Here is a 21,316-nt window from a genome sequence, read left to right on the forward strand (position 1 = left end):
AAAAAAAAAGAATTAAAATAAAAAATCATGATATTCTCACCTTCCGGTGTCCCCGGCAGCCTTCCCACTCCTCGCGATGCTCCGGTCCCAATAATGCATTGCGAAAATGACCTGTGATGACGTAGCGGTCTCGCGTGATGCTACTTCATCTGGGGTCATTGCTGTGAGGAATTATTGGGACCGGAGCATGGCGAGGAGCAGGAAGACTGCCGGGGACTCCGGAAGGTAAGAATATCATGATTTTTTATTTTTTTTTAATTATTTTTAACGTTCTATCTTTTTACTATTGATGCTGCATAGGCAGCATCAATAGTAAAAAGTTGGTCACACTTGTCAAACACTAGTTTGACTGAGAAATCAGTAATAGGTTGCTCAGTGTGCGTATGCTGCCATAGTTCTCTGCCGTATGAGTCCGGTTTACACAGGTTGATGCGCCAACAAAAACAATATCATGTCTCCCAATTAACAAGTGTGGGTGATTGGCAACCTGTTTCCATGACAAGATAATTATGAAAAAAGAGTTTTTAAAAGCGCTCGTTCACAATTATTTTCATTTAGTATAAATGCAGCGCAAAGCCCTAAAAACCTGAACAGACAGATCTGTAAAAAAAAAAAATAGAATAACCACCACTCTCACAAGTTGCACCAAAAAACTCAAATGGAGCATGTCACACTTTCAAAGACAAACTGAAGAGATAATGTAGCGTCTTGTGCAGACTAAGGATTTAGCTGAAGAGATTGAGATTTAGTGATCAAATGCGTTCACTTCCAAGGTGGTACTGGATTCCTCAAACTGGTTTTATTTTCTTCTATTGTATTTCTCTTGGTAGTACAACTATTCAACTTAGCCTTCTTATTGTTTTTCTTCTGCAAGGCATTTACAAACGATTCATAAAACACAGCATATAAAACATTATATAAAGCCGGACTCGAGTTTCGCCACTGCAGCTTCTTCCGGGGCACGGCTAGTTTTGAACTCAACCTCATATTTATACTACTCACCCATGTCCAACCCAAACACGTATATAAACAGGTTTCTTGTATAAAAAATTCACTAATTGATATGTATCTTTATTCTGTCTGAGCACAAATTCCCGAAGATGGTATAAAACTGTATTCATGAATAGTGACAATAAAAATATGAATATAGCCATGTGAAATTTCTCACGTGAAACAAAATCCTATGGACCATTTTTTGTTCCTGTTTTGTTGGAAGAGAAGGAAGATGTACAAGTAATGTAAAATAAATCCATCATTGAGCTAACTTCTGTCGATATTCAGACCTTTTAGTGACAAAGTCTTAGAGCGAATATCCAGTAACTTCCCCTCAACATTAATTTCTTTGGGTCCTCACCTCTTCACTTTTTATAAACTTTCTGTTTGGAACTTCAAACCTTTTGGATTTTGTTTTTGTTTTTTTTTTTAAATGTGCTGAGATGTTGTGCGACTCTAAACCTATGGTAATGTTGTGGACATGCTCTTTACGCCGGCTCTTTCATTGTGCACGGTTCTGGCTACATACTGGAGGCCACATGGACACACAAGTAAATAATATTAGTGGTTTCACGTTAGTTTTAAAGGAATACATTTTTTTTGCTCCGGTAACAGGAAGTGGACTTGTGATCCAAATCTCCTCAGCTAAGTCATTAGCCTTTGTATGACAGCACATCAGTGGATGCTTATTTAGCAGAATTGTATTCCGACAGAACGAACTCTAATCTGCTCATTATGTTCCCATATAGCGTGCATGATGTCGGTAACACAGTCCCTGTTACATAGGACCACGAACTGTCAACAATTATGTTTTTTTTTGTGGCATAAACAACCAGCGAACAAGTGTTTTGCTCATTCAACATCTGGTTGGTGGCATGTTTACACAGACAGATTCCAGATCAAACAATTTTATGAATGCTCGTTTGCCAATTTATAATATGGTCCATGTAGATGGGCCTTGAATCACTACTAGACCTATCTGTGGACGCTCATCTTCCCTGTAAACAAAAGGATAAGGAGTTAAAATTCAATATGCTTTATCCTTCCCTCCCCACCAACATCGTATATTGGAGGAAGGATACGCAGTTAGTCCTTTCTAAATCTGTAAGTTCTGCTAATTGTTCTCTTCTTAACACCTGTAGAAGAAACTCCAACAGAGGCTTGAGACCATACCACTGTCCCTTAACTTAGCCCATATGGTGTTCTATTCTTCCCTATGCAAATTCTACCTTTCTGTTTTAGAAGAAAATAATCCACCATTTTGATTATAAAAATCACTGACTGCTGGCAGTACTTCTGATAACTACATGTTCCCCGACCGAGCGGTATGAGACAGAAGCACATTCTTGGCTGAGCGTTCACATTTATGATGGAGTCTGCAGAAAAGGCTGTCAAACACACCAGCAAGTCTCATATGTGGCCTTCTTTAATTACAGGTTTATAATGCTTGTATGTTTCCTAAATTACACAACAATGAGTTTGCACTTAACTTTAATGTCAGTCATATCTGAAGAGTTGATGGTAAACCACTTTCTACCTGGTCTCAGGTGTCTGCGTGTTGACATGGAACATCTATCCCCAGAACATGAGGTAAGTCACTTTGACTTGTCTAAAGCTGCAATATAATTTAGATTCAAGAATTATTAACTGATTCTTTTGAAGACTTAAAGGGTGAGCCGAGCTGTTAAAAAAAAAAACATGTAGCACACTTCACAGTCTAGAAGTCATCAGTAAAACGTGCAATACGGCAAGACATTTTTTGGATATGGTTACATCTTCCTTTTAGGCTGTGCGCACACAGTGCTTTTTTTTATGCGTTTTCGCATGGAATCCTTATGCAAGCTAATTCAATGACAATCCTGAAGTGTTGTGCACATGATCATTTCTGTGTAAATTTCTGTACATATTTGCAGTGTTTTTTTTCCGCAGCATGTTAATTCTTTGTGCGTTTCTGCAGTGTTTTTCACCCATTGACTTCAATTAAGTCAGTCAAATTCATGGCAAAAACTCAGGTATAAAAATGTTTGCGGATTTGCTGAGTTTTTGTTTTGCGTTTTACCAGCTTACTATGGTGTATTCCACACTGTCATCTGTGTGACAGCATAGGAAACACCGGCACAGCTGTTCTTATTGGCGGTAATGCAACCGCCAGTAAGACCGTTGGTCAGAGAGCTCTGGGGTCATGCTGTCAGATGTCAGCGTGACCACGCAGCTCTAACTGTGACCTGTGGTAACGCTACCGCTGACTATTGGTCAGAGCACTGCGGGATCATGCTGTCAGATGTCAGCGTGACCATGCAGCTGTGACTGTGACCCGCGGTAATGCTACCGCAGACTGTCGGTCAGAGTACTGTGGGATCATGAGGTCAGCGTGACCACGCAGCTGTAACTGTGACCCGCGGTAATGCTACCGCAGACTGTCGGTCAGAGCACTGTGGGATCATGAGGTCAGCGTGACCACGCAGCTGTGACTGTGACCCGCGGTAATGCTACCGCAGACTGTTGGTCAGAGCACTGCGGGATCATGCTGTCAGATGTCAGCGTGACCACGCAGCTGTGACGGTCACCCGCAGTGGTGAACTGCGGTAAAAAGCTTATCGCAGGTCAGCAGGCAAGGGCTGATGAGACTACTGCTCCCATCGTGCAACATCTGCTGTCACTGATAAGTGTGTAAATCCTGACAGACCATGTGACACTTCCTTTCACTATGAGCGTGACAAATTATTGCTTGCACCAGAAATTTTTAGGGGTTTCATAGCAGAAAGGGTGAATACATATGCACAAGCCAATTTTTAGTTATTTGATCCCATAAATGTAATATATGCCTATATTTGTCTCCCTTTATTTCACCAACTTTGACTATTTAGTGCTGATGCATCACACACAAATCAGATTACAGAAATATTTAAAACACCGGTTGTAATGTAACAAAATTGGTAAAAAGCCAAGGGGGAATTAATTTGAAATACTGTAGCCTGTAACATTAAAGTTTAGTATATAGATGTCATTTAATTTTCTAGCACCACCAATTTTAATCTATGCTAATATCATCATCAAACATTAAAATTGGAATATTGTGTTCTTCTAGTGCAGTTTCTCAGTTTGTATGAAAATAATATTAAGTGTTAAGATTAGAAAAACATGGCTACTTTTTACCAAGAACCGTTTCCATAGGTATAGGTCTTGCAGCTCATCATGATTCAAGTAAATGATGACCTTTTAACCCTTTACCAGCCAGCAGAATGACTTTTGTCAGGTGTGGTTTGTGTTTCTCTAATCCTGAACAATTGCTTTAATACATACACACCTATTAGGTCACAGATCCAAGGGAGAACAAATCCTGGAAGTGAACTCGCACTTCCTAGTCCCAAACCTCAAGGCACATTTCACAGTGTTGCTTCCTTAAGAAAATGTACATTTGCAATATGTCCTACTGCTGAACATAAAAAAAATCTGCCTTTTTTTCTTGCCCTTCAGAACACTTCAGTTATCTGTTACTTTTCAAAGTTTTAAGACATTGTAAGATAGTTTGATAAAGCCACATATTTTAGTTTATTGCAGATACTCCTTTATCTGCTTTATTAATTGGGTTGTACAGGACTTTCCACTGATGGCTTATCCTTAGGATAAATCATCAATATCTGATTGATGGGGTGTGATATGTGGCACCCTGCCGATCAGCGGTTTCCTCCACATACATGCAGTTGACGGAGCGGTTTTATTCCACTCTGCAATAGAGCACATCTCTCCGCTGACTGCATCGGGAACAGCTGATCGGCTGAGCTATTGGTTGTCGCATCAGTTATTGATGACCTATCCTAAGGACAGGCCATCAGTATAAAAGTCCTGGACAACCCCTTTCATAAGCTATTTATGAGAGTGTAAATTACATGTAGTATAATTATAGGGCAGCATTAAGTAGATTAGTATGGTGGGCTATTCCACGCTAATTTAGCAGGGAGAAAAATCCCAATCGGACAGTTACTGTTGATCCCAACATATCCATATTGCTCTCAATTACATTTTTTTTTTCATCTCGAAGATGATTCCTTATAATTATAGCTGTGCATATATCTGTATATATGTGTAGGCCTGTCTACACACTTTGGGTAATTTTCTGAAAATTGACTACTCTATTTCAATGGATATGTATGTCAACTTAAGGCGACACAAGGTTTTCCTGGCAATTGTCTTACAGTATTGGAAGTGTACGACTACTTATACAGAGGTCATCAAATGTTTACAGAATTCTCTGATCTTTGTGATTTATTTTCTTTTTGTCAGGTAATTTTAAGCTCCATGATAAAAGAATGTGAGCAAAAGGTGGAAAATAAGACGGTCCAGGAACCTCAAGGGTAGGTGTCCATGTTGTTCATTTTGAATTGCCTTAATCATTGCCTGTGTGAATGTACATGTCATTCCATGAAATGAAGGCATAAAACATCACAAATTATTTTACATTCTGTGGTTCATTATAGCTTGTAATTTATTTATTGTGATCTCTGGTGTAGGTATGCATACGAGTACAGAGGGCGGTCCTAGTAGTGATTGACAGCTCTCTGTAAGCAAGGTTATACTGGGAAGACTCGCTGAATAGCCCCACCCACTGGACTCCAACATACACAAGCATTTGCAAGGTTTATTGGAGCTTTTCCTGCAAAAATGTACATCAGACTGGCTAGCCTCTTGCTCTGTAACATCTAGCTTGCATATAAGGTGCCATTTTCAACATGACCGGTTTCCTTTTCCTATTTTAGCCTATGAAGAAGCAACTTTAGTGATTTCTTTTTAGCATACACTTATTGACTATTTTTTAACATTGAATAGCATGTAGACTACAAGAGTTATATTTTCATGTAAATTAGCTTGCAAGTGGCCCAATGGGCATTCCTGATCCAGGCAAGTACTGTAGCCCCTGTGGATATACTCTTCTCAAGCCCACCACTTTGATGACTGACAGATCCAGGGTTCACTTGACGTGGTGAAATCCCACCATGTGGCCTAGCATTACGGGGGCAACACATGTGCAATACCTCACAGAGACCATAGCACACAACGGGAAAGTCACTGCACAGTCTGTGCTCCAGAATACTTGGCAGAGCTGTGAGATTTCAGTATGACTTCCGGGTCCATCAGTGTGCTTGGCTAGTTTCAGAATGTAAGTGGAAGTGAATGGAGGGAGCCATGGATGTGCCGTCACCTCTTCATTCACAGTAGTGCAGCTCGGAGCCCTATTCTTACAGGAAACCGGTTATCTAATTCTTTCTGCCCAAACTGCATCAGAGCCTGATTTGTAGCCAGGTATATTTGTCTCTTAAGTACTGTGGCAGAGAAGATGGAGACTAGTCCAGCTTTTCCCAGCACTGCTCTTGGTGAATGACAGGTCTTTCCCAATGTTCACACAAGGGAGCGACGTGCTAATCCACCAGAGTGGCGCTAAGAAGAGCCAGCTGCTTGCCATAGCCAGACTCACCTAGGATCCTTAAAGTATAGTTTCTCTATAATGCCAGCACATTAAGATAGATGGCGGACGCCATCTCTGGGACTCGCCTGTCAGACATTTATAAGATATCCTCTGGGCACAGTGATCGTCCAATAATAAGATACAACAGTCAGCCATGCAGCAATCATCTGATTACATGACTAACCCTGCATAGTAGTTTTCTGTACACAGGTACACTCAACATGGCTGTAAGGAATGTGCCGGGTTAGCTGTGGCTTATTACAGATCATTAAATGGAAACAATGGCGCAAAGTACTGGCCAGGAGATAGGAAGTTGTCTATAATGTAGGTGTTGTGTATGTTGTTGGTCAGGTTGCTTCCCATTTGTGACAACAGTTTTCCTGTCTCCTCTATCGCTGTTTCCTACGTTTCCAATAAATACTATTCTGAATCCTTCATGGGCTGTTTACTCCACATTATTAGCATATTGTACACCTACATAGCGGAATCGAGCCGGGTGCCTTAGCTCTGTAGTCAATGTCTTGGCGTATATACTGTGTTAGTGATTTAATGATTACCTAGTAATGAAGCTTTTGTTTCACTTCGGAGGAAAGTTTGACAATTCCTCCTAAAAATGTGTTTGTGTCATTTCCCTTACACAGTTACACAGGGAATTCTTATTTTCTTTGGTACATGGAGCACTAGTCTATTTCAGTGGAAACAATAAGAATCACTGTGCCATTGTTTGGAGATTCCATCTAGTCAGGATACTCCTCTATGAGGCATTATCTATCGAGAACACATGTGGGCACGTGTAGGGAAATGGGCCTGGGTTTGTCTAAAAGGAATAGTGGTTGGCAGAACGAACATTTGGCCGGCAGTTATTGAGGATGTATGGCCTCTTTTGGAATAGTGCTTCCAACACAGGAGATGCTACTACTCATTTCATATGCAGTGATACAATTACAGATGATGAAATGTCTAAATTAGGATATATATATTCTTATTATTTATTATGGTAGCAAATTTTGAGACTAGTTTAGAGTCATGTTTACTCTTTTACGAAGTGCCAAGATTGGTCAGTTTACTTGTCTCCAGGATTTAATTTACATTCGGTGTCAATGCATTATTACATTTAAATAAACCAGGGATAAACCAGGGATTCAAGCTTGAGGAGGCTAATTTGCATATTCCAGGTGCCTTCTGGGAAAAGCGAAGTCTCCCTAAGCTAGAAGATCGTTGGGTACAGCCGGGACCAGCTGCTTGGAAAGCATCGCCAAACCGCGCGCCGAATTTTTGCCTGTAGGATATTATTGCAAGAGAGCTTGGCTGAGTAGATTACACAAGAAGGAAAACACACAGCAAGTCAGCAGGATCTAGGAGCAACATGGCAGATGTGACAACCTACATGGTGAGCTGCAGCATGTGCTACATGTTCACAGACCGACCAGAAGAAGAATCAAATTTCACCTGTCAGAAGTGTAGACTAGTGGCCCTTTTAGAAGAAAAGGTGCGGGGTCTGGAAGAAAGAATAGCAACTTTGAAACTCATCAAAGAGAATGAAGACTTTCTAGACAGAACAGAAGCATCTCTACTGGTCACAGAAGGTGAAAAAAGTGTCAGAGAACCTCCAAAAGCAGATGAGTGGAAGCATGTGACCAAAAGAAGCAAGAAGACCATGGAGAAATCACCAACCACACAACTGAAGAACCGATATCAAATCTTTGTAGAGGATGAAGATGGCACACCTAAGGATGAAGCAATACCAGCAAGCAAAAAAGAAAAGGGCACACAGCAACAAGTGACAGCAAAAAGTACAGCCAAGAAGCAACGAAGAGTGGTGGTGGTGGGAGACTCACTACTGAGAGGCACAGAAGCAGCCATCTGCAGACCGGACATAACTGCAAGAGAAGTATGCTGCCTTCCAGGTGCGATGATCAAGGATGTGACCGATAGGATACCAAAGCTCTTCAGCTCCAAGGACGTCCACCCATTTCTTCTGATACATGTTGGCACCAATGACACGGCAAGGAAAGACCTACCGACAATCTGCAAAGACTTTGAAGAGTTGGGGAAGAAAGTAAAGGAACTGGATGCACAGGTAGTTTTTTCTTCTATCCTTCCAGTAGACGGGCATGGCACCAGGAGATGGAACAGGATCCTTGATGCAAACAACTGGCTAAGACGATGGTGCAGACAACAAGGATTCGGATTCCTGGACCACGGTGTGAATTACTGGTACGATGGACTCCTCGCCAGAGATGGACTACACCTCAACAAACCTGGGAAACACACATTCGCCAGAAGACTCGCTACACTCATCAGGAGGGCGTTAAACTAGAAGAAGAGGGGACGGGAAGAAAAACATTAGACTTGAACAAAGAAGACCCAGGAAAACATACTCAGATGGGAGGTAAGAACATTTCTAAAACAATCCACAGCGAGGAGATTGGAACAAAACAAAATCCTTTAAACTGCATGCTCGCAAACGCCAGAAGCCTGACAAACAAGATGGAAGAACTAGAAGCAGAAATATCTACAGGTAACTTTGACATAGTGGGAATAACCGAGACATGGTTAGATGAAAGCTATAACTGGGCAGTTAACTTACAGGGTTACAGTCTGTTTAGAAAGGATCGTAAAAATCGGAGAGGAGGAGGGGTTTGTCTCTATGTAAAGTCTTGTCTAAAGTCCACTTTAAGGGAGGATATTAGCGAAGGAAATGAGGATGTCGAGTCCATATGGGTCGAAATTCATGGAGGGAAAAATGGTAACAAAATTCTCATTGGGGTCTGTTACAAACCCCCAAATATAACAGAAACCATGGAAAGTCTACTTCTAAAGCAGATAGATGAAGCTGCAACCCATAATGAGGTCCTGGTTATGGGGGACTTTAACTACCCGGATATTAACTGGGAAAGTGAAACCTGTGAAACCCATAAAGGCAACAGGTTTCTGCTAATAACCAAGAAAAATTATCTTTCACAATTGGTGCAGAATCCAACCAGAGGAGCAGCACTTTTAGACCTAATACTATCTAATAGACCTGACAGAATAACAAATCTGCAGGTGGTTGGGCATCTAGGAAATAGCGACCACAATATTGTACAGTTTCACCTGTCTTTCACTAGGGGGACTTGTCAGGGAGTCACAAAAACACTGAACTTTAGGAAGGCAAAGTTTGACCAGCTTAGAGATGCCCTTAATCTGGTAGACTGGGACAATATCCTCAGAAATAAGAATACAGATAATAAATGGGAAATGTTTAAGAACATCCTAAATAGGCAGTGTAAGCGGTTTATACCTTGTGGGAATAAAAGGACTAGAAATAGGAAAAACCCAATGTGGCTAAACAAAGAAGTAAGACAGTCAATTAACAGTAAAAAGAAAGCATTTGCACTACTAAAGCAGGATGGCACCATTGAAGCTCTAAAAAACTATAGGGAGAAAAATACTTTATCTAAAAAACTAATTAAAGCTGCCAAAAAAGAAACAGAGAAGCACATTGCTAAGGAGAGTAAAACTAATCCCAAACTGTTCTTCAACTATATCAATAGTAAAAGAATAAAAACTGAAAATGTAGGCCCCTTAAAAAATAGTGAGGAAAGAATGGTTGTAGATGACGAGGAAAAAGCTAACATATTAAACACCTTCTCCACGGTATTCACGGTGGAAAATGAAATGCTAGGTGAAATCCCAAGAAACAATGAAAACCCTATATTAAGGGTCACCAATCTAACCCAAGAAGAGGTGCGAAATCGGCTAAATAAGATTAAAATAGATAAATCTCCGGGTCCGGATGACATACACCCACGAGTACTAAGGGAACTAAGTAATGTAATAGATAAACCATTATTTCTTATTTTTAGGGACTCTATAGCGACAGGATCTGTTCCACAGGACTGGCGCATAGCAAATGTGGTGCCAATATTCAAAAAGGGCTCTAAAAGTGAACCTGGAAATTATAGGCCAGTAAGTCTAACCTCTATTGTTGGTAAAATATTTGAAGGGTTTCTGAGGGATGTTATTCTGGATTATCTCAATGAGAATAACTGTTTAACTCCGTATCAGCATGGGTTTATGAGAAATCGCTCCTGTCAAACCAATCTAATCAGTTTTTATGAAGAGGTAAGCTATAGGCTGGACCACGGTGAGTCATTGGACGTGGTATATCTCGATTTTTCCAAAGCGTTTGATACCGTGCCGCACAAGAGGTTGGTACACAAAATGAGAATGCTTGGTCTGGGGGAAAATGTGTGTAAATGGGTTAGTAACTGGCTTAGTGATAGAAAGCAGAGGGTGGTTATAAATGGTATAGTCTCTAACTGGGTCGCTGTGACCAGTGGGGTACCGCAGGGGTCAGTATTGGGACCTGTTCTCTTCAACATATTCATTAATGATCTGGTAGAAGGTTTACACAGTAAAATATCGATATTTGCAGATGATACCAAACTATGTAAAGCAGTTAATACAAGAGAAGATAGTATTCTGCTACAGATGGATCTGGATAAGTTGGAAACTTGGGCTGAAAGGTGGCAGATGAGGTTTAACAATGATAAATGTAAGGTTATACACATGGGAAGAAGGAATCAGTATCACCATTAGACACTGAATGGGAAACCACTGGGTAAATCTGACAGGGAGAAGGGCTTGGGGATCCTAGTTAATGATAAACTTACCTGGAGCAGCCAGTGCCAGGCAGCAGCTGCCAAGGTAAACAGGATCATGGGGTGCATTAAAAGAGGTCTGGATACACATGATGAGAGCATTATACTGCCTCTGTACAAATCCCTAGTTAGACCGCACATGGAGTACTGTGTCCAGTTTTGGGCACTGGTGCTCATGAAGGATATAATGGAACTAGAGAGAGTACAAAGGAGGGCAACAAAATTAATAAAGGGGATGGGAGAACTACAATACCCAGATAGATTAGCGAAATTAGGATTATTTAGTCTAGAAAAAAGACGACTGAGGGGCGATCTAATAACCATGTATAAGTATATAAGGGGACAATACAAATATCTCGCTGAGGATCTGTTTATACCAAGGAAGGTGACGGGCACAAGGGGGCATTCTTTGCATCTGGAGGAGAGAAGGTTTTTCCACCAACATAGAAGAGGATTCTTTACTGTTAGGGCAGTGAGAATCTGGAATTGCTTGCCTGAGGAGGTGGTGATGGCGAACTCAGTCGAGGGGTTCAAGAGAGGCCTGGATGTCTTCCTGGAGCAGAACAATATTGTATCATACAATTATTAGGTTCTGTAGAAGGACGTAGATCTGGGGATTTATTATGATGGAATATAGGCTGAACTGGATGGACAAATGTCTTTTTTCGGCCTTACTAACTATGTTACTATGTAAATTGACTTTTATGTGATTTGTGCGTTACTGTAGAGAACATAAAAATGTGAGCGTTGTCATGAAAAGGGAAGTTCCCTCATGTTCCACGTTGCTTCCCTCCTCTTGGCTTCCTCTTCTCACTTATTCCTTCCAGATTTCATTTGAAAATTGTGTTGAGGTTTGAGGCTTGTAAAAGTATCTCCGATTGTAGTGGATTAGCATATTGTACTGTTTTCTGGGTGAAGCATAAAATCTTTTTTTCTTCTTGCATGTGCATTCACAAAACAATTTTAATTGAAATATTTTTGAGAACCTGATAGTAAAAAACAACAATAAAACAGTATTATCCAGCAGGTAAATGCCTTTCTAAACATATGGAAGTGCGGCTGCAGGGAGAACATGCAGTAATATCCTTCCTACAAATGCTCCGCTCTAGTCATGGGGATCTCACCTGAGACTGTGATCAGTGAGCGCCCACTGTGTGTACACCGCACCAGGTGCGACTCTGATGACTAGAGCGCTCACTGTTCCAGTGCCGCCTCGTATCATTTCATTTTCGCCCTGCAGCTGCACCAGCATTTAGACTTCCACATATATTTAAAACCGTATTTACCTACAGATTGCTACTTTGGCTGCAGGTAGATACCTTTTTTTGTTTTGCTGACAAGTTCCCATTAATGGCGACAACAACATAGCAGAAATCATATCTGCTGATCATAAGCTTGCATGTCCCCTTTCAAAATTTGCTTTGGTCGATTTATTGAAACTTGAAAACATGACTTGAAAACATGCATGATGTAAGAGCATGTTCACACTGGCCATGGAAACAAACAAAACCAAAGAAAAAAACAATGTGTACATATGCCGTAATGAAAATTATTATTTAATGCATTTGTTTTTTTACTTATTTAACATAGCGTACTTAGTAAACACTGTTTTTGATCAAAAAAAGCATAAAGCTGTTCCACCACGGCAAGGTGTACCCAATTGGAACAGTAACTACACTCTAATTTTAAAATCTACCTAGTGTGAATAGTGGCAGGGTCACGGGGTCCCAACCGGACACCCAGCTTTAGAGGAACCACCTTGCCGTGGTGGAACAGCTTTTTTTCATCAAAAACAGTGTTTACTAAGTACACTATGTTAATTATTGAATGCCCTTGCTTTTTTACTTATTTATTTTCATTACGGTATATGCACATATTGTTTTTTTTCTTTGGTTTTGTTTGTTTCCATGGCCAGTGTGAACTTGCTCTTACATCGTGCATGTTTTCAGGTCATACTCTTGCTCAGTTTTCTGTTTCTCTTTAGTATTTTTGTATTCAGTACAAATAGGATGTGGCCCCCATTCCACTGAGCTGGCAGTTCATATATAGTTCCTCCAAAACTGAGTGTCCGGTTGGGACAACTGAAACGGTATTATTTTATGATGGGATGTACATTTATTTACATTGCAATGTATGGTTTCTTCTCTTGGACTCTACCTTTGAACATAGTGTTCATCTTTAGTTTATAAGAAGGCGATCCAAGCTAGCATAAGCTCCTTTTGGAAGAAAATAATGCCTTTATGTGGATCTAGAGGTGACTTATTGATCATCTTTGCACAGTCCTTTAGTCCGTTATATGCCGTAGAATCAGTTGGTTCTGACGTGTGAAGCTGTAGACATTTCATGTGCTTTATGGCTTGTTCACACAACCGCATTTCTGAAATTCTGAATTTTTTTTAGATGGCTTAGTTTCCTCCACAATAGAATTGTTTTACCATTGAAGGCATTTGTAGGCATAGTATGGCTCCATATAACTTGAAGCTTGGATACACCTAGAAACCCTGGAGGGCCAAAGAGTTTTAATTACTTTTTGTCTTATTATTGTTTTGAGTGCAGAAATGAGTCTGAATATAACATTTTATTGGGAGAGAGGCGTTACTTTAACCTCCATTCCCATTTATAATTCTGAAAGGAGCAATTACAACCCATCGCTGTAAGCTCTACCCTAAATGCAGGCGCTGTTTGGTGGCTTCACATTTGTTTGAATGAAGTTGAAGATTAGATTTAGATGAAAACTGGGGATATAGTATAATCTGTGCTATACAGATTTTCTCAGGTTAGACAAATCTCTATCTCCTACACCTTATATTTCATGAAATTGACATTCTGGTGTTTATTTTTCAAGCTCCAATTTTGTGCAATAATATGACTAAACCCAAACGTTCCAGATTGCTGATGGACATTACTGGAGAGTTAAAAGCTGGCTGAGAACATTCTTCAATTCTTTTTACGTGCTGTCATTCCCGGTCTTCTCCAACGTATTCACCATTTCTTTGTTACCCTTACTGAATTTCACTTTGCATCTTTCTCTCTACTCTCAGCTTTTCTTGCTCTCATTCCAGAATGCTCTCAGCTTGTCTTTTTCCGGCCAATCTGTTTTCCATGCCGTCGTGTGCTCGTGCTCCAACCTGGAACGTTTGGTCTCTGTCCAAGTCAGGTGCTGAAAAGAAGGGTTAGAAGTGAGTCTTTCCTCAGCTTTATGTATACGTTTATATATGCCAGAGGTTATCTTTTTCCAAATCAGAATATTCTCTGATCAATATCTGGTGTTCAAGGCCGGAGAATATTTCCAGTGAAATGAGACTAAATAAAAGTAGTCTTCCAGAACTGGCACATGTTATTGGGACAGTGGTCTGTGAGTGCAAACATCAAGCTTCATTTTAAAGGAACTCTGTCTGCACGTTTTGGCCATTTAATCTAAGAGCTGCCTGATGTATGAAGCAGAGACTCTGATTCAAGCGATGTATCACTTATTAGGCTGTGTGCTGTAATTTCAATATAATCAGTGTTTTATTAGTAGGAGATGATCACTGCAGGACTAGGTCTCACGTCCAGTCCAGTCCAGCTAATCTGTTTATCTCAGCCCCCATCAGTGATTGTCAGCAGCCAATCATTCATGTGGGCGGGTTTATTATACTAAGCTCCGTATTCTGACCACTGCTTCCTCTACAGCAGAGAAAAGGGATCCTATCCAAAGTACACCGATCAGTCCAGCAAGTGGTACATCGCTGGAATCGGGCTCTCTGCCCCTAAATCATGTAGCATCTAGATTACATAGAAAAAGACCTCTGTCAGATTCCATTTAAAGCGCTCAAATGTAGTTTACAGCAGCCTTAGACATATATTTTGAAAAATTTAAACGCAAATCACTGGAATTTGGAACTGGAGACTAATGCTTCATTTCTAGAATTTGTGAGGTCTTATCTATATGTTGTGAAAGTAAGCTATCCTTTTTAGTTATGGCTGTAGCACTCCATTATGAATTATGTAATTCTCTCTTTTAGGTCCATGTCGATTGCCGCAAGCCTCGTGAGCGAAGATGCAAAGACCAAGTTTCTGAACAAAATGGGCCAGCTTACAACGTCCGGCGCGATGTTGGCAAATGTTTTTCAGCGGAAAAAATAAATGGCTTCCTTCTAGCCAATCAAACACTAAAGATGGACCACTTGCTCCTCGTACTTGAAGTACATGCCTTTTTATTTTTCTCCTGTCTTACATTATTGTAATATATTTTACTGAAAACTCCAAAGATATTTGCACTTCATTAGTATATCAGCATGTCTGTTGATCTGGGAGTAACTACTGTAAATGAAGTTTAAGCAGGATCTTTAGCCTATCCCATGTCTCCGTTCTGTGTTTTGTCTATTTTTTTTTATACATAAGAAGAAAAATATATATATATAGTGAAAAAGTATTTTTTTCTGAAAGGAATATTGGCGATTCTGTTATATACTGCACACATTGCAATGGTACTTAAATAATGTAAATTAAATTAATTGTCATGAAGTAATAAAGTGAAAAATGACTATGTATTTAAATTCTGGGTATATGGATCAGTTTCTTGTATGTGTAAATGATTCAGAGAAGAGCCAGCGTTCCCCTGTGCCTTTTTGGATTTCGAAGGATAAGCATAAAGTCATGCTCCTGGCAGAGGCTTTTTTCTACAATTTCCTCCCATGTGGTTTTCCTTTGGCCTTTGTCTTTCATTGTTTCGGAGTGGAGTGATACCACTGTCATGGTAGATTAGAAGCTTGAGGAGTCTAACATTATAAAGGGAACACAATCCTGTAAATATTCACTGAATGTCACCTTTAGAAGACTCTTCATTCAATATTAAAAACGGTTTATCACTGATGGTTTTGTTATGGTTTTCCTTCACATCAATGTTTCGCGTAGTCTTAACCTTCATCATGGCGTTGCCCTGCCAGACACGAGCTATGATTCATTTTTATTTTTTTTTCCTATTGATTCTAAAAACTGTGAACGGCTTCCTTCTGTGTGTGTGTAGTTTTCTACTTTTAAAGGGAACCTGTCACCCCGAAAATCGCGGGTGAGGTAAGCCCACCGGCATCAGGGGCTTATCTACAGCATTCTGTAATGCTGTAGATAAGCCCTCGATGTTACCTGAAAGAGGAGAAAGACGTTAGATTATACTCACCCAGGGGCGGTCCTGCTGCTGGTCCGGTCGGATGGGCGTCTCTGGTCTGCTTCGGCGCCTCCCATCTTCATTCCAAGACGTCCTCTTCTGATCTTCAGCCACGGCTCCGGCGCAGGCGTACTTTGTCTGCCCTGTTGAGGGCAGAGCAAAGTACTGCAGTGCGCAGGCGCCGGGCCTCTCTGACCTTTCCGGCGCCTGAGCACTGCAGTACTTTGTTCTGCCCTCAAAAGGCGCATGCACACAACAGTACCATGTGAACAGTGTCTAACATGGAGCAATACAGGCTGCCTTGCACCGAGCTGTACTGCCATACAAACTCTGTCCTATTCCATACATTCAACTTCAGATTTACATGAAATTTGACAAAAATAATCTGTTCAAAATTGCAAATATACAGAAGAAGCCCTATGCACCTTTGTGGAGGCCGAGTAACAAGATGCTACATGGTTTGGACTAAACAAACTACAGGAACTAATTTGCCGAAAAATAAGCAGATGTATTATACACAAATGTTACTGTTCTAATATTAACATTGTAATATATTATTTTCTAAATTGCATTACTGGGTTATGATTTGTATAAATTCCATGGTTGCTGTATACAGCTCAATTTAAGTTGTAGGAAAAATTCTTAAAAACGAAAAGAGCACTGTTTTACTTCAATTGTATTTTTTTTTGCATGCAGTGCTTTGGCCTCTTTCACACATCAGTTTTTTGCCATCAGTCACAATCCATCTTTTTTAGAAAAAATACAGTTCCAACAAATGTTGCTGCTGGATCGTTTTTTTCTCATAGACTTGTATTAGCGACGGATTGTGACAGACGGCCTTCCGTTTCATCCGTGACGGATCTGTCATAGTCTTTGTCCATCAGCCAGAGACAACGGACAAAGTAACATTTTTTGTGTACGTCGTACAGCGACGGATTATGCACTGTCTGTCGATGGCTATAATAGAAGCCTATGGACGCAGGATCTGTCAAAAGACGGAATCCAGCGACGGATTCAGTTTTTAGAAACGGAGCATGGATTTCTATTACTTTAATTTAACCCATTTTTCCATTCAGGGAAAAAAATCTCTCCCTCCCTCTCTTCGGAATTCTGTTTCTTTAAATTCTTGCGGTAGCTGCTTCGACGGATCCGTCAAAAAACGGATCCAGTGCATCAGGTTTTTTTTTTCAATCTTCACAGAATCAGTCTTTTCAACACTTTGACGGATTGTGACTGATTCTAAAAAAAAAAAAAAAAAAAAAATGTATGTGTGAAAGAGGCCTTAGTGCAATGACGCTATGGGTGTTTGCACATTGTGTTCCAGCTCCTGTTCAGGGCTTACGTCTGAATCCCTGCAAAACGGAATTTGGGCGTATGCGCCAACGGGGCCATAGACTAATGGTGGTGGCAGAGCTCATGTTCACTATGCCGTGCATCATTTTTGGCAGTTTACGGCTATGGAGGTGGCCACTCAGAAGCAGTCTGCTGCATCTGAGGTTGTGCCTCCGAATTATAGTCGGCGCATACGCCCAAATCCCGTTTTGTGGGGGGTTCAGACGTAAACCCTGACAGGGCCACAGAATAGGTGCCTAAACAAAATGTGAAAATATTGTTAATAAATATAGGTAAATGACTTCTAACCTTGTGGAAATAAAAGTCTGATAAATGTAAATGGCATCCTGTATCCAGTTGGTAACGTTTCAGGGCAGAGGTAGGTGATCATTCTAGTTCTGACGCCTGCTATAATTGAATTTATGAAGAATGAAGCAAATGAAAAAGTAATTCCAATAATAGAAGTATAGCTGTACGTGTGCGTATGCACAGAATGGGAGCGACCCTGAGCTTTGATACTGGTGCGAAACAATTACACCACACTAACAGATAAACGAAGCGGAGAACTAACCAGCAGTTTCTGAGCTAAGCCTTCTCCTTTTCAGCAAACTAGGACAGCCCCTAAGGCTGGGTTCCCATTGCGTTATGGGACCGCGTTTAACGGACAGCGTTGCACGGTGAAATTAACGCCGTGCAACGCGTCCGTTAACGCGCCCATTGAAGGCAATGGGAACGCGCTTCACTAGCGCGTGCCATGTTCGGCACGCGCTAGCGACGCGCCGGTGATTCCTGGCGCGCCGCGGACGCTGCTTGCAGCGTCCGAGGCGCGCCCGCGGTCCGTTCCCCGCTCTCGCAGATCGGGGATCTGCGAGAGCGGGGACGTTACCGCGACCCCGACCGCAGCCCCATACAAAACATTGCGTTAGCGCAATCCGCTAGCGCTAAACGGATTGCACTAACGCAATGTGACCCTAGCCTTATTACTTAGCAGGAAGTGACCATTACATTGCCAGCATTAATGTTTCACTAAAGAGTCAGTGTTAACTAAACAAGTTCTCTTCCAGGATTGGAATGCTTTGCCCCTTGGGATTTCCTTCTCTTCTGAAAATATTCTGCATTACCACATTTGTCTTTTTCACACGATAAGCAATTGAACGCTATGGTCATGTTTTGTAATGTTATTAACAAGACTTCTCTCGAGAACTGAATTTATTGATCAACTGTGTAGTGGCGCTGGCGGGCGCTGCAGATCCATTTCTATTCATTTGAATAGGGGGGTATCTGCAGTACCTGGCAGCAGCCACTACACAGTTCACAGAGCTGCCAGCACTGAGAACAGCTGATTGATGTCGGACCCCACCAATCTGATATTGTTGACCTATCTATAGATGGGTGACTGATTATAAAAATAGTGGACCAACTCTTAAATATCCTTAGTCTCAATTGGAATTGTTACTAAAGTATTTAATATGCAATTGATTCTGTAGTACATCTATGCGTATACAGTAGTGTTCAAAATAATAGTAGTCTGCTCGAAAACATGAGTTAATCACAAAATTTTTAGACTAGTTTTTCTTTCCATGTACTGGGAACATCGCACACTGTTTTCTAATTCAAAACATGAAGAGAACTGTATTTAATTTTTAACTATGAACATTGGGCTGTTCTAAAAAAATAGCAGTGTCTACATTTGTCTTTACAAACTCTCAATATTTTTGATGATTTAGCATTCCTGTGAATCACTAAACTAATATTTAGTTATATATTCACAGTTTTTTAGAACTTCAAATCTATGTTGCATAGAGTCAACCAACTTCTGTCACCTGTTATTCCAGCACAGGATGCTCGGTGTACATGCCACCATTTTTTTGGCATTTGTTGGCTTTGCCTCAGAACCAGAATTTTTTATGTCACCCCGCAAGTGTTCTATCAGAGTAAGGTCCGGGACTGGGCTGGAAAACTCCATAACCTTAAAGGGAATCTGTCACCTACTTTTTCGTATATAAGCTACGGCCACCGCTTTTAGGGGCTTATCTACAGCATTTTGTACACCTAAGATCCTGCACAGAACTCTCAAACTCCCAGGCCTCTGGTAGAGGACCAGAGAATGAGAAAGGACAACAAAGACCACCCTCATTGGGGGGGTGTGTATGTATAATATATATATATATATATATTATACATACATACAGTGCCTTGCGAAAGTATTCAGCCCACTGGAACTTTTCAACTTTTTCCCACATATCATGCTTCAAACATAAAGATAACACATGTAAATTTTTGGTGAAGAACCAACAAGTGGAACACAATTGTGAAGTTGAACGAAATTTATTGGTTATTTTAAATTTTTGTGGAAATTCATAAACTGAAAAGTGGGACGTGCAATATTATTCGGCCCCTTTACTTTCAGTGCAGCAAACTCACTCCAGAAGTTCATTGTTGATCTCTGAATGATCCAATGTTGTCCTAAATGCCTAATGATGATAAATATAATCCACCTGTGTGTAATCAAGTCTCCGTATACATGCACCTGCTCTGTTCGATTTTGGTTTTATCTGACCAGAGCACCTTCCACATGTTTGGCGTGTCTCCCAGGTGGCTTTTTGCGAACTTTAAATTACACTTTTTATGGATATCTTTGAGAAATGGCTTTCTTCTTGCCACTCTTCCATAAAGGCCAGATTTGTGCAGTGTATGACTGATTGTTGTCCTATGGACAGACTGTCCCACCTCAGCTGTAGATCTCTGCAGTTCATCCAGAGTGATCATGAGCCTCTTGGCTGCATCTCTGATTAGTCTTTTCCTTTTTTGAGATGAAAGTTTAGAGGGATGGCCGCGTCTTAGTAGATTTGCAGTGGTATGATACTCCTTCCATTTCAGTATGATTGCTTGCACAGTGCTCCTTGGGACGTTTAACATTTTGGAAATCATTTTGTATCCAAATCCGGCTTTAAACTTCTCCACAACAGTATCACGGACCTGCCTGTTGTGTTCCTTGGTCTTCATGATGCTCTCTGTGCTTCAAACAGAACCCTGAGACTTTCACAGAGCAGGTGCATTTATACGGAGACTTGATTACACACAGGTGGATTATATTTATCATCATTAGGCATTTAGGACAACATTGGATCATTCAGAGATCCACAATGAACTTCTGGAGTGAGTTTGCTGCACTGAAAGTAAAGGAGCCGAATAATATTGCACGCTCCATTTTTCAGTTTATGAATTTCCACAAAAATTTAAAATAACAACCAATAAATTTCAATCAACATCACAATTGTGGTACACTTGTTGTTGATTCTTCACAAAAAATTGACATTGGTATCTTTATGTTTGAAAAATGTGGGAAAAGGTTGAAAAGTTCCAGGGGGTTGAATTCTTTCGCAAGCATTGTATATACACCCTGCTCTATTCCTTGTGTGGTATATATACAGTGGCATGTAAAAGTTTGGGCACCCCTGATCAAAATTACTGTTATGAATAGTTAAGCAACTTGAAGGAAGATGAAATGATGTCTAAAATGCCTAATTTTGTGTTCCGGTGCGGTCGCCGGACTCATCAAAACACCGCATGCGGATGCATCTGCATACAATGCATGTCCCTGCATACCCAATGTTAAAGATAGGTACGCAGGATGCATGCGGAGTAGGCGGAGCTTAGGGAGGAAGAAGGAAGGAAGTACTCAGCCCAGCCGAATGCTAATATGAAACCAGCCTTGGCAGTCTCCTGCTGCTG

At 40.7% G+C, this 21,316-nt stretch overlaps 1 protein-coding gene across 5 annotated transcripts in view; it reads left to right on the plus strand.

The window, feature by feature from the left end:
* The window catches only part of RELCH (RAB11 binding and LisH domain, coiled-coil and HEAT repeat containing), a 190,901-nt gene extending 174,944 nt beyond the window's left edge, over positions 1-15,957 (plus strand). For 3 of the 5 annotated variants that reach the window (XM_069730628.1, XM_069730629.1, XM_069730632.1), the window contains 3 exons: positions 2,495-2,583; positions 5,278-5,348; positions 15,108-15,957. In XM_069730628.1, coding sequence (XP_069586729.1) covers positions 2,495-2,583; positions 5,278-5,348; positions 15,108-15,228 — 281 coding nt within the window. In that variant the 3' untranslated portion in view covers positions 15,229-15,957. Of the gene's footprint in view, positions 1-2,494; positions 2,584-5,277; positions 5,349-14,165; positions 14,283-15,107 lie in introns of all 5 variants that reach the window. The other 2 variants (XM_069730630.1, XM_069730633.1) reach the window with 1 other exon arrangement.
* Positions 15,958-21,316: the final 5,359 nt, after the last annotated feature.

This window comes from Ranitomeya imitator, chromosome 6 (assembly GCF_032444005.1).
Source record: "Ranitomeya imitator isolate aRanImi1 chromosome 6, aRanImi1.pri, whole genome shotgun sequence".
Taxonomy (NCBI): Eukaryota; Metazoa; Chordata; class Amphibia; order Anura; family Dendrobatidae; genus Ranitomeya; species Ranitomeya imitator.